At 45.5% G+C, this 23392-nt stretch overlaps 1 protein-coding gene across 1 annotated transcript in view; it reads left to right on the plus strand.

The window, feature by feature from the left end:
* The first annotated feature begins 644 nt into the window (after positions 1 to 644).
* The window catches only part of MLKL (mixed lineage kinase domain like pseudokinase), a 29243-nt gene continuing 6495 nt past the window's right edge, over positions 645 to 23392 (plus strand). The window contains 8 exon segments of the mRNA XM_030829255.1: positions 645 to 764; positions 905 to 994; positions 5927 to 6388; positions 8931 to 9005; positions 9889 to 10075; positions 16172 to 16269; positions 19020 to 19155; positions 22779 to 22860. Of these exon segments, the coding sequence (XP_030685115.1) occupies positions 5929 to 6388; positions 8931 to 9005; positions 9889 to 10075; positions 16172 to 16269; positions 19020 to 19155; positions 22779 to 22860 (1038 nt within the window). The 5' untranslated portion in view covers positions 645 to 764; positions 905 to 994; positions 5927 to 5928.

Raw genomic sequence — 23392 nt, forward strand, 5'->3', positions numbered from 1 at the left:
TTTCCCTATGTTGGCCAGGATGGTCTCAAACTCCTGACCTCAGGTGATCCAGCCACCTCGGCCTCCCAAAGTGCTGGGATTACAGGCATGAGCCACCATGCCCAGCCCCCAGTTCTGTTCTTTTAGAGGCAAATAGTCTGTTGAGTAAATGCATAACACTACTTAGATTTTCTAGCTGAAGATGTAGTTAATCTTAAGAAAACCTGACTCACACTATAACGGGATGTTCTGCAATAACCTTAGAAGAGGAAGTGACTTTTTTCCCACTTTGGTGTCTCTTCCCTCGTACCCTCCCCACCCCGCTAATAATATCCAGCACAGAGAAGCGAACACCAGAAGCTCCTCTCCAACTTTCAGTTTTTCTCTAAACTTCCAGTCCTTCTCATACTGTGTCCTGGTTATAATAGTTGCTGGGACCTTATTCTATTCTGAATCCCCAGCCCCTAAAGAAGGCTTGGCACTGACATGTACAGCGTAGTTACCGAGTGATTTTGGGGAAGGAAGGAAGGGTGTGGAAAGGACAAGAGGAGCATAGCAGGAGGAAGGAAGGGAGGGGCCGAGCGTCTCCAGGGAGCCAGGGCACCGTGAGCCTGGTGGTTGGCAGCTGGAGCCACGTCGGAGGGGGAAGTGTCGCAGCATTCTCTGCAGGCATCACAGACCTGAGGCAGTGGCCTCCGGAGGGCACAGGACAGAAACAGCCGTCCAGGTGGCTGCGTGGAGGGACCCTGCTCAAGTGCGGCTGCAGTGGCAACGGTTTCCCTCAGGTAGGGATCCGGGCGCCTTGTCGCCGCCAGCCACGTGTGGCGTCCGGTACGGCCAGCGGAGTGCAGGGCGCGGGCACCACGGAAGGGGGCGCAGGGGAACTCCCGCGGGCCTCGCATTTGCAGACTTCTCCCCTGGGCAGGAGGCGGTCGTGGGAAAGAAGGCGGAAAAGCGAGCTTTTTGGAACTGTGCACGGGACAGATTGGACGCACACCCCTCTTGAGGCGCGAAGGTGAGCATGGGGTCTTCCCAGGAGGCGGCGGGGCCGAGGGGCTGCAGCCCAATTCCTGCGCGGTGATGGGAAGAACAAGGGGTGAGGGTGGCCCAGTCCGAGTTCCTGGAACTCAGGACCGAGTTGGTTTCATTTCCTCGGCTCTGATGGTGGAGCTGCCTGCTCAGATCTGGCGCTACCTTCTGCCAAAGCGAGACGCCTAGTAGCATTGGGGGTCGTGGAGGGCAGGGGCACGGGAACAAGTAACCTGATGTCTTCTCAGAAAAAGGAAGCCTTCAGGTTTGCAGGCTGAAGGAGAGAGAGAGAGAGACAGAGTGAGAGAGAGAGAAGAGGGAAATGCCTGATAACCTTTACTTATTTTATTTTATTTTATTTTTGGAGGGAAGAGGTGAATTTGTATTGTTATTACCATTTAAAGATTTTTCACTTTTAAAATTAGTAACCTGTTTTCTCATCGTAACATATGAACATAATCCCCTTTTTCTTTTTATTTATTTATTTTTAGAGATGGAGTCTTCCTCTGTTGCCCAGGCTGGAGTGCAGTGGCACAATCATAGCTCACTGCAGCCTCCAAACTCCTAGGCTCAAGCGATCCTCCCGCCAGATCCTCCCAAGTAGCTAGGACTACAAGGTGCACATCACCACACCCAATTAAATTTTTTTGTTATTTTTTGGTAGAGCCAGGGTCTCGCTTTGTCACCCAGGCTGGTCTCAAACTCCTGGGCTCAGGTGATCCTCCTACCTCGCCCTCCCAAAGTGCTGGGATTACAGGTGTGAGCCACTGCAGCTGGCCTCAACATATTCTTAGTTGTTTGTTTTACATATTATAAATAGGACTGCAGTGAACATCTCAGTAGCCGTCTATCTACACACACAAGCTTTTCTACATCATAAGTTCCTAGAAATTCAAATTGCCCAGTCTAAGTGTGTATATATTTATATTCCCTTTCTTCCCTTATAGATCATATACTTAATAAGCCCTTAAACAATTTAACTTATTGTAGGGTGCTTTTTTCCTGATATTTTGCAGTTTTTAATATATTTTAATATCATACAGGCAAGTCCCCTTTTCTTTATTTTTTAAAATCCTGGTTATCCCTACTAATTTCCCATTTCAAATGAACTTTAGGATCATTTTGATTTAATGCCAAAATATGTCAGTAGATGTTTTATTGGAAGTGCATTAAATTGGATTTAAATTTGGGAAGGATTGCTGGGTTGTTCTATTTTAGTCTTCCCAGCCGGAAATATAACACTTCTTCTTTCTCTTTTTTTTTTTTTTTTTTTGAGACGGAGTCTCACTCTGTCACCCAGGCTGGAGTGCAGTGGCGCGATCTCGGCTCACTGCAAGCTCCGCCTCCCGGGTTCATGCCATTCTCCTGCCTCAGCCTCTCCGAGTAGCTGGGACTACAGGCGCCCGCCACCACGCCCAGCTAATTTTTTGTATTTTTAGTAGAGCCGGGGTTTCACCGTGGTCTCGATCTCCTGACCTCGTGATCCGCCCACCTCGGCCTCCCAAAGTGCTGGGATTACAAGCGTGAGCCACCGCGCCCGGCCAACACTTCTTCTCTTTCCTCCTTTCTTCAAGCTTTGTTTTGTGCAATTTTCTTTGTTTGTTTGTTTGTTTGTTTGTTTGTTTTTGAAATGGAGTTTGGCTCTGTTGCCCAGATTGGAGCGCAGTGGCGTGATCTCGGCTCAGTGCAACCTCCACCTCCCGGGTTCAAGCAATTCTCCTGCCTCAGCCTCCCGAGTAGCTGGGATTACAGGCGCCTGCTACCATGCTCGGCTAATTTTAGTATTTTTAGTAGAGATGGGATTTCACCATGTTGGCCAGGCTGGTCTCAAACTCCCGACCTCAGGTGATCCACCTGCCTCAGCCTTCCAAAGTGCTGAGATTACAGGCATGAGCCACTGCGACCGCTGCAATTTTCTTCATACCATGCCACCACTGTATAATTTATTATTTTAAATTGTCAGTTCTGTGGGTGGGATATTTTCCCCATTTTCCTTTCTGATTAGTTAGTGCTGACACATGGCTTTCTGATGAGGCTGGAGTAAGATAACTGTAGCTTAGAGCTAGGAAGCTACAATTTGCAAGATTCCTTGAACAACATTGTGACATTTGCTTCTGTTTCTGGTGCAACAGAGAAAGTGTAAAACCTTTTGCCCTCACAATTCCCAAGAAATGGCCTTGAAGATATCTGCTTAGCATGTGGGAATAGCTGGGTAGTCTGAGATCCACTAGTCTTTTTAGGAGTGCCCTAATAACTGTTACCTCCCTTGCCCAATCACTGTAACTCTCAGGCAACAAAAATACAACTATATCGATTGCTCATTTATTTAGTTTCACTTCTGCCAGTGCCTTACTCATGTTTGAAAGCCGTATTTGGGCTCCGGGCCAATTATTTTCTCCAAACTGTTATTTAATCTATAAACTGGTGATAATACTTAACCTACCTCTTTCACTGAGCTGTTAAAAAAAAAACAAAAAACTAACTTTGTTTTTTGTTGTCGTTGTTATTGGTGGTGGTGGTGGTGGTGTTTTTGAGACACGGTCTCATTCTGTTGCCCAGGCTGGAATGGAGTCAGTGGCACAATCATGGCTCACTGTAACCTCGACCTCCCAGCCTCAATCAATTCTCCCTCCTCAGGCTCTGGAGTAGCTGGGACTACAGGCAAGCACCACCACACTCAGCAAATTTTTGTATTTTTTCGTAGAGACAGGGTTTCACCATGTTGCCCAGGCTGGTCTTGAACTCAGGCTCATGCGATCCCCTGGCCTCAGCCTCACAAAGTGCTGGGATTACAGGTTTGAGTCATCACACCCTACCCTAACTTTATTTTAAATACTTTGAAAACTGGTTCCATGGCCTTGTGATTATTTGAATGCAACCTCCCTGAACCGCAGCATCTTCACTTTTCACCTGTTTGTTTTTTCGAGACAGGGTCTCTGTTTCCCTGGCTGGAGTGCAGTGGTGTCATCATAGCTCACTGCAGCCTCGACCTCCCAGGCTCAAGCGATTCTCCCACCTCAAACTCCTGAGTAGCTGGGACTACAGGTCCCAGCTAATTTTTGTATTTTTAGTAGAGATGGGTCTTGCTGTGTTGCCCAGAATGGTCTGGAACTCCTGGCCTCAAGCAATCCTCCCACCTCTACCTCCCAAAATGTTGGGATTACAGGCATGAACTACTGTGCCCAGATGGTATCTTCATCTGTTAAATGAAAATAACCATGAAGAGCTGGGGGTTCCAAAGCACTTAGGATGTAGTAGGTGAGGTGAGATCTAGTGTCATAATTATTATCATCATTCATTGCTGAACGCAGTTGGCTTTAGTCGCAAATAAAGCAAACATGATTCAAACTGCCTTAAACAATCAGGGAGGTTATTGGTTCATGAAACCTGCAGTTAGGGGATGGGGTACACTTCAGTGTCAGTTCAAACCAGTGGCTCAGTGTTGTCATCAAAGACTCAGATTCTTTCTCCCTTTCCATTCTACCATGTTCAGCTAGCCTCATTCCAAGCTTTAGGATCAGGACTCTGTGCTTCCTCACTCATGTTCAGAGAAGACAGAGAGGTTAAGAGTAGGAAGCTGGCACTGCAGCCTCAACCTCCTGGACTCAAGGAATCCTCCTATCTCAACTTCCCAGGTAGCTGAGACTATAGATGTGTGCCACCACGCCAGGCTAACATATATATAATATATATGTAATATTATATATATATGTATTACTATATATATATGTAATATATTACATTTTTTTGAGATGGTGCAACCTCTGCCCCCTGGGTTCAAGCAATTCTCCTGGCTCAGCCTTCCGAGTAGCTGGGATTACAGGCGTGCACCACCACACCTAACTAATTTTTGTATTTTTAGTAGAGATGGGGTTTCGCCATGTTGGCCAGGCTGGTTTCAAACTCCTGACCTCAAGTGATCCGCCCACCTCAGCCTTCCAAAGTGCTGGGATTACTGGCATGAGTCACCGCGTCCAGCCAATATTGTATTGTTTTTATTTTATTTTATATTTTATTTTATTTTGTTTTATATTTTATTTTATTTTATTTTATTATTTTGTAGAGAAATGGTCTCACTTTGCTGTCCAGACTGGTCTAGAACTCCTGGCCTCAAGCAATCCTCCTGCCTCTTCCTCTCAAAGTGCTGAGATTATCGGTGGGAGCCACCTCGACCAGCTGCATTTTTCTTAAAGGACTGTAGGAAGAAACTGAACAATTTTTTGTAGGAAAAATGAAAGTCCACATGTTTTAAGAAAAACAGAAAGAAACATATTTATCTGTGGCAGTAAAGACTAGCCCAGCTCACTTCATTCATTTGAATTACCTGCCTGGCCCCTGAAACCTCTATGCTTTAGCAGGATATATTTGTAATAGACGAAACTGATGTAAACATATCAACCTGAAAATATAATGGTTTACATGCAATACAAGTTTATTTCTTGATCACTTAACAGTCCATGACAGACGTTCCAGGTCTGTGGGCAGCTCTCCTCCAAGTGATGATCCAGGGACTCAGGACCCTTCTTGGGGCTCCACTACCCCTAGGGCCGCTTCACCCCGCACCTCCATCCAGCCAAGGGAGAGTGTGTGGAGGGGGCAAAGCTACCCCAGTCCGAAGTAGAGCAGGTCACATGCACTTACACCCCATTGGTGAGAACTAGTCACATGGCCACATCACGCTGCAAGGAAGGCTGGGAGATGTAGTCCCAGCTGGACCAGCTCGTCCCAGCTGCAACTCTATTATTGTGCAAGGGCAGAACAGATTTTGGTGGGCAGCAAACCATCTCTATCTTGCATGAAAATGCTGGGGAGACCTCCTCAGGCATTTAAATCACAGACCCCTTAGATTCTTTCTTAGCCAAGTAGTGAATATGCAGGAGATTTGAGGATTTCACCAAATTCCATTCATTTCTTCCAGGCATGGAAAATTTGAAGCATGTTATCACCCTTGGCCAGGTCATCTACGAACAGTGTCAAAAGATGACATACTGCAAGAAACAGTGCCGGCGCCTGTGCCACCGCGTCCTCGGCCTGGTCGAGTGTCTGGAGATGCTCCAGGACCAAGGAAAGAGGAGCGTGCCCTCCGAGAAGTTAACCACAGCCACGAACCGCTTCAAGGCTGCCCTGGAGGAGGCTATTGGGGAGATAGAAAAGTTCAGCAATAGATCCAATATCTGCAGGTTTCTAAAAGCAAGCCAGGACAAAATACTCTTCAAGGATGTGAACGAGAAGCTGAATGATGTCTGGACGGAGCTCTCGCTGTTACTTCAGGTTGAGCAACGCATGCGTGTTTCACGCATAAGCCAAGGAGCGTCCTGGCCACAGGAAGATCAGCAGGATGCAGACGAAGACAGGCGAGCCTTCCAGATGCTAAGAAGTGGCAAGTTGGGTTTTTGTTGGGGAGTGGGAGTGCAGTTGAACGCATTTTAGTCTCACTTTAATTTACCAGAGGAGCAGCAATGATGAAGTTTGAGCAGTTGTAACATACTTGTAGCTCGAAACTCCTAGCTGGGCGCGGTGGCTCTCGCCTGTAATCCCAGCACTTTGGGAGGCCGAGGCCGGCAGATCACTAGGTCATGAGATCGAGACCATCCTGGCTAACACGGTGAAACCCCGTCTCTACTAAAAATACAAAAAATTAGCCGGGCATGGTGGCGGGCGCCTATAGTCCCAGCTACTCGGGAGGCTGAGGCAGGAGAATGGCGTGAACTCGGGAGGTGGAGCTTGCAGTGAGCTGAGATTGCACCACTGCACTCCAACTTGGGCGACAGAGCGAGACTGTCTCAAAAAAAAAAAAAAAAGAAAGAAAGAAAAAAAACTCCTAACATCCTTTGGCCCCAGATATATGGTGGGGGCTGGTGAAATTTGGGCAAGCCAGCGTTGAGGAGGAGTTTTGTTTTGTTTCATTTTTTGAGACAGGGTCTCTGTTGCATGGGCTAGAGAACAGTGGCACAATCGTAGCTCACTGCAGCCTCAGGCTCAAGTGATCCTCCCACCTCAGCCTCCCGAATGGCTGGGACTATAGGTGTGCACGCCACCATGCCCAGCTAATTTTTATTTTATTTTTTGTAGATAGAGAATCTCACTATGTTGCCCAGGCTGGTGTAGAACTCCTGGCCTCAAGTGATCCTCTTGCCTCAGCCTCCCAAAGTGCTGGGATTACAGGCACCTGGGAGGTGGAGGCTGCAGTGAGCTACGATTTCTCCACTGCACTGCAGCCTGGGCGACAGAGCGAGATCCTGTCTCCAAAAACAAAGGATGGAGGGGGGCCAGCATGAGAAGTAAATCTCCCTCCTTGACTTCAGGGGCCCCTGTTTCCCTTTCTGAGGACGAGACCTTCAGTACTAAAACTGGGGAAGTCTGATGGAAACCATATAAACGAAATGATAATCTCATCCATTGTTGGTAAGATACTTGTGCAACCTTTATCAAAATGTGAGGTACAATCACACAGTCTACCAGTTTCTTGAATACCCTTCTGGAGATTTAAGTATATATATTTTATTGTTGTTGTCACACAGTCAGCATCATTCCAAACACATTGTTCTATTTCTTCTTTTCTCATTAAATAATCTTAAATATCCTCCCATGTAACCATCCATTGAATTATATAGCTTGTTTTCCTACTTGGCACCTACCCTACTGTTTTGTTTTGTTTTATGATCATACTAGCAGCACACAAATTCAAAAACAACACAATACATACACCCATCATTTTTTCCCATTTTTTGCGATAAAATATACATAACATAAAATTTACCATTTCAACCATTTTTAGATGCCAATTCAGTGGCATCAAGTATATTCACATGGTTCTGAAAACAACACCACCATCTATCACCAGAACTTTTTTTTTCTTTTTTTTTTTTTTTTTTTTTGAGACAGTGTCTTGCTGGCGTGCAGTGGCACGATCTTGGCTCACTGCAACCTCTGCCTCCTGGGTTCAAGCAATTCTTGTGCCTCAGTCACCTGAGTAGTTGCGATTACAGGCATGTGCCACCACACCACACCTGGCTAATTTTTGTATTTTTAGTAGAGACGGGGTTTCACTATCTCTACTGACCAGTTTGGCCAGGCTGGTCTCAAACTCCTGACCTCAAGTGATCTGCCTGACTCGGCCTCCCAAAGTGCTAGGATTACAGGCATGAGCCACCATGCCTGGCCTATTTCAAGATATCTTTATGAGAAATTCCCAGAAGTGGAATTGCCAGGTAAAATCACTAGGTCAAAGACTGTAGGCATTTCAAATTTTTATAGAAGTTGCACAGATATTACTTCTACCAACAATGCATGAGTTATCTGCTTCTCTATGCTTTTCCCGTGAGAGACTTCCCACTTTTAGTAGTCAGGGTTTCATGTCCCCAGAATTCCTCAGTCCTGGGCAGACAGGGATGGCTGACCACTGTAAATAGTGTGTTACAAATTTTCAAACATGTTTCTGAGTATATAAATCAGGATCGATTTGATTATGCTGTGATTTAAAAAACAACAACAACTCAGTGTTCTAAAGAAACAAGTTTATTTCTCATTCAGGCAAAGTCCAGGGGACCCTCCAGGGTGAATGCCCTCCTTCCAGGATACTTTCGATAGTATAGCACTTCCACGTTCACACAAACTTTCCTCACTTCCAAAGCAGCCAGGTTGGAACCTTAAGCAGAGTCAGTTAAATGCTCCCTCTGGGAAGTGACGGACATCTCTTTTCTTCATTTCTTAACCAAAGCAAGTTACCCAGCCATGCTTTAATGCATTTCCTGTGTTCTCAGAAGTAGAAATCTGAATATTGGTGATCAGTAGTAATCCCTACCATAATGAATATAATAGGTAAAAAATGATATCTCAACAGTTTTATTTGGCATTTTAGTTTTGATTGGCATGTGATTTTAATTTCTATTTTGAGAATTCACTGCCCTTTTTTCTTGCAGATAATGAAAAAATGGAAGCTTCACTGAGACGATTAGAAATCAACATGAAAGAAATCAAGGAAACTTTGGGGCAGTGTAAGTTATCATGTGCCCTGCTGTTTCTGATGGCCCCCAAACTAGAAGTCATCAGTTTACTGGGACCCCAGCCTCCCCCTACCCCTACGTTTGTCCATTTTCTGTGCTGGATGGCTGGAAGCAGCCCACAGGTTTGGGGATCCATTCATGGCTAGCCCAGGCTTCTGTCCATAGAATAACATCTGGAGAGAGCTTCTTGACCAGTAAGATATCTTCTAACAGCTGTCAAAGTGCTTAAAAACCTCTATGAATAGCATCAAAGCTTCAGTTCAGTTGCTGAATTTCCAAGAAGAAATTCAAATCAAATTTAAAATGCCCACTCATTCATTCATTCATTCAACAAAACCTGTGAGTATCTGGTTTATGCCAGAGGCCACGCAAAGAGGTAACTAAGATGCAGAGAAGGACACTGCCTTCCAGGAGCTCACGGGGTAGAGGAGGAAAGAGGAAAGACAGACAGTGAACACACAACAGCAAGGTTACTGAGCTTGAACTATGTCCCTAACTACTAGATCTGAAATGAGTAGGCCAGATGCCAGATGCTCAAGTGCCAAGTTCTGGGTAACAGGAATAGAGATCCTTCCAGGATGAGAGAGATGAGTCTGGATGAGGGTTAAGGCTGGAGGGACAGGCGGGATTTGAAGAGGAGGGAAAGGAAGTGGATGATACATTCTGTTAACTGTCCAGCTGTGTCTCTATTGGTCACTCAGAGGCACCGGAGCTGCTCCCTTGGGCTGAGTCCATCAGAAGCCCCAGCCACCACCAGCTCTGGTTCATGTTGTAGAGCTTCCCACTCACACATCACAAATACGCCACCTCCCTTAGGACCCCTTCCTCTGCTCATTGACTCTTTTGTCTTCTTTCCTCTTGGGGGTGAGGTCAGATTTACCACCAAAATGCATGCAGGAGATCCCATAAGAGCAAATCAAGGAGATCAAGAAAGAGCAGCTTTCAGGATCCCCATGGATTCTGCTAAGGGAAAATAAAGTCAGCACACTTTATAAAGGAGAATACCACAGAGCTCCAGTGGCCATAAAAGTATTCAAGGAACTCCAGGCTGGCAGCATTGTGTAAGTTTTTTTGTGTGCTTCTCTCGTGTGTACCAATACTTACTCTAACTCTCCAAGGAGAGGGGTATTGTCTCCATTTTTAGATGAGGAAGCCTGGGCCCTAAAGGGTTAAGTGACGTGCTCTCCACTGTTAAGGAGCAGAGTCTTGACTTAAATACATCTTTCTACCTCAGTTCTAGGTCTTCTCTCCTTTATTCACATATATATTTAAAAAAAAAAAAAAACTTTCCCTTGCAACCCTGTTTCCCAGTTGCTCATCCCCTCCCCAGGCAGTAATTCTAGTGTGTTTTGTTTGTATGTGTTCTTGTGAAATGTATGCATACATTTTTCATGTTCACAACTGGTAGAGTTACATGTCTGTTGCCTGCTTTCCTCACTTTTCTCACTCAACATCATGAAACATGTTCCATATCTGGACTCCTTAATTTCTGTCTGCCATCCGTGGTGAAGATCCTCATTTTGCCAATTTTTTTTTTTTTTGAGACAAGGTCTCACTCTGTTGTCCAGGCTGGAGTGCAGTGGTGAGATCATAGCTCATTGCAGCCTTAACCTCCTGGGCTCCAGCAGTCCTCACACCTCAGCCTCCCAAGTAGCTGGGACTGCAGGTGTGCACCACCATTCTTGTCTAATTTTTAAATTTTTTGTAGAGACAGGGTCCCACTGTGCTACCCAGGCTTGTCTGGAACTCCTGGACTCAAGTGCCTCCTGCCTCAGCCTTCCAAAGTGCTGGGATAACAGGCGTGAGCCATATATTTTGTCTATTTTTTTTTTCCAGTGATGGAACCTAGTCAACTTCCAACTTTTCCCCACCAAAAAGATGCCATACTTAGTATCCCTTTAGGGACCTGTATGAGAATTCTTAGGGATATAGCACCAGGAGAGAAAATGATGGGCCATAGGATATGTGTATATTAAGTGACTAAGTACTACCAGGCAACTCTTCAGAAGAAAGTGTCTATGCCTACACTCCCACAAGCAACCTCACCAACCCTTAGTGTTATCCAGCTTTCTAATTACTTTCATCCTTATAGTTAATAAAGTGATCCATATTCTGTAGTTATTTGAACTTGCATTTCTGTTTTTACTAATGAATTCAAGCCCTTATTTACATGTTTTAGCTATTTGGGTTTTCTCTTCCATAAATCGCCTGTTCATATCCTCTGCCCTTTTCTCCATCACGGTTGCTGCTTTTGTCTTGTCTGTTTGTAGATCTTTGTATATTGTGGAAATCAAGCACTTGTCAACTTTAGATATTGCAAGCTTTTTATTTGTGCTCTAGAGGTGTCCTGCCCCACCTCTAGATCTTAAAGGCATTCTATATTTTCTTCTCTTAACTTTACAGTTTTATTTTTTATATTTAGGTTTTAATCCTACCAGAATCCACCTTTGTATGTGACATTATGTAGGGTCAACTTTTATTTTTAGCCACATAGTAAGTCAGTTTTCTCTATACCATCTATTAAGTGGTCTGTCTTTTCCTTGTTGATTGTGGTACCATATTTATTGTATATTAAGTTTTTATGTAGACATGGATCTGACTCTGATCTCTCTAATCTTTCCCACTGATCAATTTGTCTGTTTTTGTACCAATAACACACTGTTACTGTTTTTTCCATATGACTTTGCAGTAAGTTTCGATATCTGGTAAAGAACTTCCTCCTCATGATCCTTCTTTTTCAGGTTGACTTAGCTGAATAAATATCAAAGAAAGTTTTATCACACTCCTCAAAATACACATCAAGATTTTGATTGAGACTGTATTTTTAACAGTTTTATTGAGATATATTTTACATACCATAAGATTTACCTATTTAAAATGTACAATTTAATGGCTTTAAATATATTTACAGGCCAGGTGCAGTGGCTCACGCCTATAATCCCAGCACTTTGGGAGGCTAAGGCAGGCAGATCACCTGAGGTCAGGAGTTTAAGACCAGCCTGGCCAACATGGTGAAACCCCGTCTCTACTAAAAAATACAAAAATTAGCTGGGCATGGTGGCATGAGCCTATAATCCCAGCTACTTGGGAGGCTGAGGCAGGAGAATCACTTGAACCTTGGAGGCCAAGGTTGCAGTGAGCTGAGATCGTGCCACTGCACTCCAGCCTGGGTGACAGAGCAAGACTCCAACAAAAAAAAAAAGAAAGAAAAGAAAAAAGGAAGGAAGGAAAGAAGGAGGGAAGGAAGGAAGGAAGGAAGGAAGGAAGGAAGGAAGGAAGGAAGGAAGGAAGGAAGAGAGAAACCCTATACCCACTAGCAGTCATTCCTCATTCACCCCCATCACCACCATCCTGAGTCCCAGGCAGCACTCCTACCTTCTGTCTCTATAGATTTGCCTTTTCTGACTCTTTAATGTAAATGGAATAATACAATATGTGACCTGTTGAGTCTGGCTTCTTTCACTTAGCAAGATATTTTCAAGGTTCATCTATATTATAACAAGTATCATTTCTTCATTCCTTTTTATGGCTGAATGATAGTCTGTTGTATGGACATCTTATTTATCCATTAATCAGTTGAAGGACCCTGTGTTTTTTCCACTTTTTGATTATTATGAATAATGTTTCTGCGTACATTCATGTACAGGTTTTGGGGGGTTTTTTGTTTTGTTCTGTTTGAGACGGAGTCTTACTCTGTCACCCAGGCTGGAGTGCAGTGGTGTGATATCAGCTCACTGCAACCTCCACCTCCTGGGTTCAAGCAATTCTCATGCCTCAGCCTCCTGAGTAGCTGGAACTACAGGCATGCGCCACCAGGCCCAGCTAATTTTTGTATTTTTAGTGGTGACAGGGCCATGTTGGCCAGGCTGGTCTGAAATTCCTAACCTCAAGTGATCCACCCACCTTGGCCTCCCAAAATGCTGGGATTACAGGCTTGAGCCACTGCACCTGGCCCTCCTGTGTTTTCTTCTAAGAGTTTATAGTTTTTGGCTCTTATATTTAGGTTTCCGATGTTAGAGTTAATTTTGGTGTATTGTATAAGGTAGTCTTTCAACTTCGTTTTTCTGCATGTTGATATCCAGATGTCCCAGACCATTTGTTTAAAAGACTGTGCTGGCCTGGCACTGCAGCTCACATCTGTAATCCTAGCACTTTGGGAGGCCGGGGCAGGCGGATCACTTGAGGTCAGGAGCTCGAGACCAGCCTAGTCAACATGGCGAAACCCCATCTCCACTAAAAATACAAAAATTAGTCAGGTGTTGGCTGGGCGCAGTGGCTCACGCCTGTAATCCTAGCACTTTGGGAGGCCAGGGCGGGCAGCTCACCAGGTCAGGAGATCGAGACCATCCTGGCTAACATGGTGAAACCCGTCTCTACTAAAAATACAAAAAATTAGCCAGGCGTGGTGGCAGGCACCTGTAGTCCCAGCTACTCAGGAGGCTGAGGCAGGAGAATGGCGTGAACCTGAGAGGCAGAGCTTGCAGTGACCTGAGATCGCGCCACTGCACTCCAGCCTGGGCGACAGAGCAAGACTCCATCCCCCGCCAAAAAAAAAAAAAAATAGCCAGGCGTGGTGGCAGGCACCTGTAGTCCCAGCTACTTGGGAGGCTGAGGCAGTAGAATAGCTTGAACCCAGAAGGCAGGTTTTGCAGTGAGCAGAAATTGTACCACTGCCCTCCAGCCTGGGTAACAGAGCGAGTTCCCAAAAAAAAAAAAAAAAAAAAAAAAAAAACTGTGAAAAATCAACTGGCTTTATATGTATGAGTTTATTTCTGGACTCCCAATTCTATTCCATTGATCTGTTTGTCTAGTCTTATGATAGCACTATACTGTCTTCATTACTGTAGCCTTGTGATAAGTTTTGAAATTGAGAAGTATGAGTCTTCCAGCTTTGTTCGTCTTTTGCACGACTGTCTTGGCTATCCTGAATTCCTTTCATTTCCGTACAAATTTTAGGAATATCTTGCCAATTTCAGTTTTTGTTTTGGCTTTTTTTTTTTTAAGCCAACTACAAATCGGGTAAGGATTGCATTGAACCTGTAGGTCAATTTGGAAAATGTTACCATCTTAATGATGTAAAGTCTTCCTATTCAAGAACATGGGACATCTTTCCATTTATTTAGATCTTTTATAATTTCTTGCCAGGTGCAGTGACTCATGCCTATAATCCCAGCACTTTGGGAGGCTGAGGCAGGAGGATCACCTGATGAGGTCAGGAGTTCGAGACTAGTCTGGCCAACATGGTGAAACCCCGTCTCTACTATAAACACAAAAATTAGCCGGGCATGGTAGCAGGCGCCTGTAATCCCAGCTATTCGGGAGGCTGAGGCAGGAGAATCGCTTAACCCAGGAGGTGGAGGTTGCAGTGAGCCAAGATCATGCCATTGCACTCAGCCTGGGCGACAAGAGTGAGACTCCATCTCAAAAAACAAACAAACAAACAAAACAAAACAAAATTCTTTCAACAATTTAGGTACAAAATTTTCAGGGTAAGACTTGCACTTCTTTTTTTTTTTTTTTTTTTTTTTTTGAGGCGGAGTCTCGCTCTGTCACCCAGGCTGGAGTGCAGTGGCGCAATCTGGGCTCACTGCAAGCTCCGCCTCCTGGATTCACGCCATTCTCCTGCCTCAGCCTCTCCGAGTAGCTGGGACTACAGGCTCCTGCCACCACGCCCGGCTAATTTTTTGTATTTTTAGTAGAGACGGGGTTTCACTGTGGTCTCGATCTCCTGACCTCGTGATCTGCCCGCCTCGGCCTCCCAAAGTGCTGGGATTACAAGGGTGAGCCACTGCACCCGGCCAAGACTTGCACTTCTTTTGTAAATTTATTCCTAAGTATTTTATTCTCTTTATGCTATTGGAAATGAAAATTTTTAATGTAATCTTTTGATTGTTAATTGCTAGCAGATAGAAATACAATTGATTTTTGTAGGCTCTGAACCTGCCCTGATTCTCTGACAGACCTTGGACAAGCCTCCTTTACCCTTTGAGTCTAAGACTCAGAGTGAATGAACAGATTGGATTGAGTTGGTGGTTCCAGTAATCCTCTTTAATAATTTACCTGCCCACATTTTTTAAGGCCCACGTTTTCGAAGGAATTTTGGTTACAAGATTTCACTTAATAAATATCTTTTTTTTTTTTTTTTTTTTTTTTGTGGAGACGTATTCTCGTTCTGTCACCCAGGCTGGAGTGCAATGGCGCGATCTCGGCTCACTGCAAGCTCCGCCTCCCAGGTTCACGCCATTCTCCTGCCTCAGCCTCCCGAGTAGCTGGGACTACAGGCTCCCGCCACCACGCCCGGCTAATTTTTTTGTATTTTTAGTAGAGACGGGGTTTCACCATGTTTGGCAGGATGGTCTCGAACTCCTGACCTTGTGATCTGCCTGCCTCGGCCTCCCAAAGTGTTGGGATTACAGGCGTGAGCCACCACACCCGGCCTAATATCATTATTTTTATTCATCAAAGACACACACCACGGGCTGGGCACGGTGACTCACACCTGAAATCCCAGCACTTTGGGAGGCGTAGGTGGGCAGATCACTTGAGGCCAGGAGTTTGACACCAGCCTGGCCAACATGGTAAAATCATGTCTCTACAAAAAAAAAATACAAAAATTGGCCGAGCATGGTGGCACGCACCTGTAGTTCCAGCTACTCAGGTAGCTGAGGCATGAGAATCGCTTCAACCTGGGAGGTGGAGGCTGCAGTGAGCCAAGATCGCACCACTGCATTCCAGCCTGGGCAACAAAGCAAGACCCTGTCTCCAAAAAAAAAAAAAAGACACACACCACAATCTGTCAGAGTATATGCTAAACAACAGGTTACAGCCTAAAAACAGTAACAAATACTTGACTTTTTAGTTTGCCTAGTAAAGCCCTGTAGGTCATAAAAATACAATTCTATCAGACTATTTGAACTACTGAAAAGATATTATCAAGTCCCATTAATATCTCACAGACCCGGAGGGACTAATTGTGCTGCCACAGGCACCCTAGGGGTTCCACATGTTATCTTCAGCAGCTGAGCTTATCCTAGCACCAGTTCTCACCCCAGATGCTGATACCCCCACCCCCACATACACAGAGGGTCACCACACTGAATGTTCTCTAAGGAACCTTCCAGTTCTGAAATCCTGATTTCTCCCTTTAATCCTTATAGAATAGTGAGGCAGACTTTCAATAATGAGATCAAAACCATGAAGAAATTTGAATCTCCCAACATCCTGCGTATATTTGGGATTTGCATTGATGAAACAGGTAAGGAATGCTTCTGGGATTGGTCAAGCTTTGGATGGCCTGGAACATACCTCCTGTGTTTTAATGTGTTGCATTTTTTTAAAGAACACCACAAAGGTGGAATCTACAAAGTGTGATTATTATCAATGTTAATTTTTTTTTTTTCATCCCAAGATGCATGTTCTCATCTTCTTTCAGGAGAGCAGGGCTGAAGGCTGAGGGTTGGTTTGCACTAACATGACCACATCTTCTCCTTTCAGCCCACTGGGAAATAAGGGGGTGCATGTTTAGATGCCAGCCTGGAAGAGGGGTGCATCTTGTTGCTCTAAAACATTATAAAGCTGCCAGGTGCAGTGGCTCACACTTGTAATCCCAGCACTTTGGTAAGCCGAGACAGGCAGGTCACTTGAGGTCAGGAGTTCAAGACCAGCCTAGCCAACATGGTGAAACCCCATCTCTACTAAAAATACAAAAATTAGCTGGGTCTGGTGGCAGACGTCTGTAGTCCCAGCTAGTCGGGAGACTGAGGTGGGAGAATTGCTTGAACCTGGGAAGCGGAGGTTGCAGTGAGCTGAGGGTGCACCATTGCACTCCAGCCTGGGGAACAGAGCAAGACTCCGTCTCAAAAATAAAAGCAAAAATAGAAATAAAAATAAATTATAAAGCTGTCTGACCCAAAGAAGGAAAACACCCTTGGTCATCATTACTGTAGATCAAATCTAAAAGCAAAATTAACTTACCTGGCCGGGCGCTGTGGCTCACGCCTATAATCCCAGCACTTTGGGAGGCTGAGGTGGGTGGATCACAAGGTCAGGAGCTTGAGACTATCCTGGCCAACATGGTGAAACCCCGTCTTTACTAAAAATACAAAAAATTAGCCGGGTGTGGTGGCACACGCCTCTAGTCCCACCTTCTTGGGAGGCTGAGGCAGGAGAATTGCTTGAACCTGGGAGGTGGAGGTTGCAGTGAGCCGAGATCATGCCACTGTACTCCAGCCTGGGTGACAGTGTGAGACTCTTGTCTCAAACAAACAAACAAACAAACAAAAAAAAAAAAAAAAAAAAAAAATTACCTTACCCCTTTACCAAGAGCCTTATGTGACAGGCTCTTTTTTTTTTTCTTTTTTTCTTTTTTTCCCAATGTGACTGCATTTTCTCTCGTGGAATGACCCCTCCTGCTGGTCATGTTTTGCTGCTCTTGCCTAGAGATTGGACAGAGCAACTCCTGTCTTATCCCCTTTGGAAGTTGCTCCACAGCCTCAGGCCAACTTGATTTCAGAGTGTGGAATCTCAATCTAAAGGCAAACGTAGGCCAGGCATAGTGGCTCACATCTGTAATCCCAGCACTTTGGGAGGCCGAGGTAGGTGGATCACCTGAGGTCAGGAGTTCGAGACTAGCCTGGCCAACATGATAAAACCCTGTCTCTACTAAAAATACAAAAATTAACTGGGCGTGGTGGTGGGTGCCTGTAGTCCCAGCTACTCGGGAGGCTGAGGCAGGAGAATTGCGTGAACCTGGGAGGTGGAGGTTGCAGTGAGCCAATATCATGCCACTGCACTCTAGCCTGGGTGACAGAGCTAGACTCTGTCTCAAAAAAATTAAAAAATAAAAAATAAAGGCAAACATTCAGCAACATTTATTCTCCTTGGGGACCGCTGAGGTGCCTGGCTCAGTCACATGTGAGTTTTGCAACTCAGGCCCATGAATGGGGATGTCGACTTTTTGTCTGAGTCCTCACCCACCCCTGCCATGTGTGCCCTACTCATTCCTCCCACACAGATGTACGAAGCTCCTCGTGAGCACACGTGTGAACAAGACAGACACATTTCCTGCCTTCTTGGGCTTCCAGTTGAGTGAGGAAGACATTCCCCAAATAACTGCTCAAGAAAATTTAGAATTATACCAAGAAAGAGAGATAGAAGTAAAAAAAGAAAATGAAAAAGAAAAATTTTTTTTTTTTTTTTGAGACAGAGTCTCGCTCTGTCGCTCAGGCTGGAGTGTGGTGGTACGATCTGCTTACTGCAACCTCCACCTCCAAAGTTCAAGCAATTCTCCTGCCTCAGCCTCCCTAGTAGCTGGGACTACAGGCATGTCCCACCACACCTGGCTAATTTTTGCATTTTTCATAGAGATGAGGTTTCATCATGTTGGCCAGGCTGGTCTCGAACTCCTGGCCTCAAGTGATCCACCTGCCTCAGCCTCCCAAAGAGCCGGGATTACAGGCGTGAGTCACCACACCTGACAGAACATTTTTTTTTTTTTTTGAGATGGAGTCTCGCTCTGTTGCCCAGGCTGGAGTGCGGTGGTGCAATCTCTGCCATGAAACTTCAAGCGATTCTCCTGCCTCAGCCTCCCAAGTAGATGGGATTACAGGCACCCACCAGCACACCCAGCTAATTTTTGTATTTTTAGTAGAGACAGGGTTTCACCGTGTAGGCCAGGCTAATCTCAAACTCCTGACCTCGTGATCGCCTGCCTTGGTCTCCCAAAGTGCTGGGATTACAGGCGTGAGCCAATGCACCCAGCCAATTTTTTTTTTTTAAGGTAGAATTATGACAAGACAAGTATTATGGAGAAGAGGATGGGAATTCTGGGCATATTTGGTCCGTTCAAGGAGGCCGGGGACCAAAACTGTGGGCTGAGAATTGGGGGAGAAATGGGACTCAGCAGAGCCAAGTCTGTATCTGTACCGAGGCTGGAAGAGGTGGGCTGCAGACAGGGGAAGCTTCTAGTAGGGCGGGTCCTCATGGTGTCTGGCTCCTTTCCACCAGTGACTCCACCTCAATTCTCCATTGTCATGGAGTACTGTGAACTCGGGACCCTGAGGGAGCTGTTGGATAGGGAAAAAGACCTCACACTTGGCAAGTGCATGGTCCTAGTCCTGGGGGCAGCCCGAGGCCTGTACCAGTAAGACAGGGTGAAAAAGCGCCACTAAGGGTTGGATGGGTCTGTCTACAGTGCTGATATTCCCAGAGATGGTGAGAGAACAGGCCAGAAGCCCCAGACAGTCTCCCTCCCATACACTGTTTTACTATTTACTCTGATTACAGATAGGAGGGAGGAAGGAGGTTTAACCCAGGGAACACCAGCTCCCAGAACTGACAGTTGAATTTGATATCCACACTGCACTTATAGAGTTGGATGAGCCCTAATTTTGGAGTGGACAGACTTAGCATAAAAATAAACATATCCAGTTAAATTTGAATGTTAGGAAAGTAATGAATCATTTTTTAGTATAAGTGCATCCTAAATATTGCATGGTATATACTTATACTAAATATCAAAAATATCAAATTTTATTTTATGTTATGTTTTGAGACAGTCTCACTCTCTTGCCCAGACTGGAGTGCACTGATATGATCACAGATCACTTAACCTCCCGAGCTCAAGGGATTCTCCCACCTTAGCCTCCTGAGTAGCTGGGACTATAGGCGCACACCACTATACTCGGCCAATTTTTTTTTATATACCTTTTTTGTAGAGACAAGGTTTTGCCATGCTGCCTAGGCTGGTCTCGAACTACTGGGCTCAAGCAATCCTCCCATCTCAGCTTTCCAAAGTGCTAGGATTTCAGGTGTGAGTCACTGCACCCAGTCTCAAATTTTGGATAAACATTTATTTTTAGTACAACTATGTTATATACAATTTGTGGGCATGCTTGTACATATATATATGTGTGTGTGTGTACATGAATATATATATTCATTGCTTATCAGTAACTCAAATTTAATGGAGTGTCTTGTGTTTTTTTCTTTTCTTTTATTTTTTTCTTGAGATGGAGTCTGGCTCTGTCGCCCAGGCTGGAGTGCAGTGGTGCGATCTCGGCTCACTGCAACCTCTGTCTCCCAGATTCATGCCATTCTCCTGCCTCAGCCTCCCGAGTAGCTGGGACTACAGGCGTCCGCCACTACGCCCGGCTAATTTTTTGGTATTTTTAGTAGAGACGGGGTTTCACTGTGTGGGTATTGATCTCCTGACCTCGTGATCCCCCCATCTCGGCCTCCCAAAGTGCTGGGATTACAGGTGTGAGCCACCGCACCCGGCTGTGTCTTGTGTTTTATTTGGCAACTCTACCTGTTCTCACCTGCAGAATCTATGGATTCTTAGGCCCAAGGGTCCCCAAAGGTTAGTCACTCACAAACCATCTGCAGGGTTTTAACTATACTACTACCAGTGTTATTTACTTAACATTTTTAATTACATTGACTCACTTTGTAAAAATCTGAATAAAGGCCAGGTCCGGTGGCTCACGTCCATAATCCCAGCACTTTGAGAGGCCAAGGAAGGTGGATCACTTGAGGTCAGGAGTTCGAGACTAGCCTGGCCAACATGGCGAAACCCTGTTTTTACTAAAAATACGGAAATTAGCCCAGCATGGTGCCACGGGCCTGTAATACCAGCTACTCAGGAGGCTTCAGGCACAAGAATCACTGGAACCCAGGAGGCGGAGGTTTCAGTGAACTGATATCGTATCACTGCACTCCAGGCTGGGTGACAAAGCAAGACTCCATCTCAAAAAATAATAATAATAATTGAAATAAAGCTTTTAAAAAGGACACTTTCTCTTACTACCATAAATTGAAAACCAGTGTCACTTGCCAAAAATAGGTAACCACAAATGAAACCAAAACAATGTAATTAAATTCTGGCTGGATGAGGCTGCCTGCCAGAAGCTCTGTGATCCAACCCACATTCTCTTTGTACAATGGAGATATTGGAGATATTGGCAGAGTTAAGGATACCCAACACCAAGGCTGGGCGCAGTAGCTCACGCCTGTAATCCCAGCACTTTAGGAGGCTGAGGCAGACAGATCACGAGGTCAAAAGATCAAGACCATCCTGCCCAACATGGTGAAACCTCATCTCTCCTAAAAATACAAAAATTAGCTGGGCATGGTGGCAGGCACCTGTAGTCCCTGCTACTCGTAAGGCTGAGGCAGGAGAATCGCTTGAACCTGGGAGGCAGAGGTTGCAGTGAGCTGAGATCGTGCCACTGCACTCCAGCCTGGGCGACAGAGCGAGACTCTGTCTCAAAAAAAAAAAAAAAAAAAACACCAAACCCAGACTTTCTCCTTGATGTAATCAGAAAGACTGGAGCAAATTGAAAGGAGAGTAATTTTCCCTTTATATAATCTTGCATACCACCTTATCCCATACTTTTGGAAACACTCTCTTAGCTATTAATTTGAAATTAAGTTTGTTTCTTCTCAACTCCCTAAACTAGTGAGTTTAAGGAGAAGTATTTTTGGATGTTGTAGGGGACACAGTTAATATCCCCTCCAAATGACCTCTGATCCTTTTTGCCAGCTCTATTTACCCTTCCCCCTCTCGGCATGCTTTGCTGCTAAAAGTTCACAGCTGCAATCTTCAGAGGATTGCCTGTGGGCACTGGAGCCCTTTCACCCTTATAGACAGCTGAAAGTGCCCATGAGTTTTATATCCATCTGTCCCTGCCCTCCCTAACACAGTCCATAACCACTGACTGGTGTGAGTATAAAAGTCCAGTTCCTTTGCCTCCTGTGGGACACACTCTGAGGTGTAATTGTGCCCACAGGCCTCCACGAGACCACCTGAGCCTGGGATTTCACCTGAAATCAACCTCTTGCTTGATTTCTTCTCCTTCCCCATCCTGCTTCCTGTACGCCGTCAACCGTTTCTCCTGGGAGCACCTTCTTTTTGTTTGTTTGGGGGACTTTTGGAGTTTTTTTTTTTTTTTTTTTTGAGACAGAGTCTCACTTTGCCGCCCAGGCTGCAGTGTAGTGGCGTGATCTCGGCTCACTGCAACCCCCACCTCCTGGGTGCAAGCGATTCTCATGCTTCAGCATCCCAAATAGCTGGGATTACAGGCGCATGCCACCACACCCAGCTATTTTTTTGTATTTTTATTAATAGTAGAGATGGTGTTTCACCATGTTGGCCAGGCTGGTCTCAAACTCCTGACCTCAAGTGATCCACCCACCTTGGTCTCCCAAAGTGTGGGGATTACAAGCGTGAGCCACCGTGCCTGGTCAAGGGAGCACCTTCTTGATACAAATCACTCGTACCCAAATCATGGCTCATGATCTGCTTCTGGGAGAATCTGAGCTCAGGCAGACACCATGACCACAACCCAACCTGGGATGCAGGGGCTTTGTGAAACCAAAGCCCTTGTCTGGAAGTCAGTGGGACCCCAGCTTCACATTCTGCTTTGACCTGAAGGGTCCCAGCAAGGTCCAGCCACCCAGCCATGCCTCTGAGCTCTCGGATCTGCCCAGCACTTCCCAGGCAAAGCAACACAGAGGCACCGTTGTCCTTCTCTACCTAAAGTCACCCCTGATGCCAGATTGCATGCACTTCACAAGGACTGTCATGCCCACTTGTGCTATGAATCTCATCTCTGCTCTATACTCACAGTTTGCGATTCTCAAACCTTGCCTCTGCATCCCAGTTTTTCCTATGTATCTGTGGACAGGCACCCATGGTACTGTCCAGCCTCATCAGCCCAGTCATGATTGTCAGTCACTAATGCTCCCTTCCTTTGGCTGTGTCAGGCTACACCATTCAGAAGCACCTGAACTCCACAAGAAAATGAGAAGCTCAAACTTCCTGGTAACTCAAGGCTACCAAGTGAAGGTGAGTGTGCCTTCCAGGGGCACTTTGGGTCAAACCTGCATGACTGGTGCTAGGAGAGGGGCACGAGTGTCTCAGAAAGGCTTGATTCTTGTCTTAGTTTATTTATTTATTTATTTAGAGACAGAGTCTCTTTCTGTCACCCAGGCTGGAGTGCAGTGAGCGAGATCGCCCCGCTGCAACCTCTGCTTCCCAGGTTCAAGCGATTCTCCTGCCTCAGCCTCCCAAGTAGCTGGGATTACAGCCATGCACCACCACTCCCAGCTAATGTTTGCATTTTTAGTAGAGACAGGCTTTCACCATGTTGGCCAGGCTGGTTTTGAACTCCTGGCCTCAAGTGATCCGCCCGCCTTGGCCTCCCAAAGTGCTGGGATTACAGGCATGAGCCACCATGCCTGGCCTTGCCTTGGTTTTAGAACTGAGTTCAATTTTAGTTTTTTAGCTTCAGAACTAAGTTCAACTTTCTGTGTGCCCACCACACAACAGTCTCCATCTATGCCTCCTGTTCTGATGACTGCCTTCCCTCACTGCCCAT

Source organism: Nomascus leucogenys, chromosome 2, assembly GCF_006542625.1.
Source record: "Nomascus leucogenys isolate Asia chromosome 2, Asia_NLE_v1, whole genome shotgun sequence".
Classification (NCBI taxonomy): Eukaryota; Metazoa; Chordata; class Mammalia; order Primates; family Hylobatidae; genus Nomascus; species Nomascus leucogenys.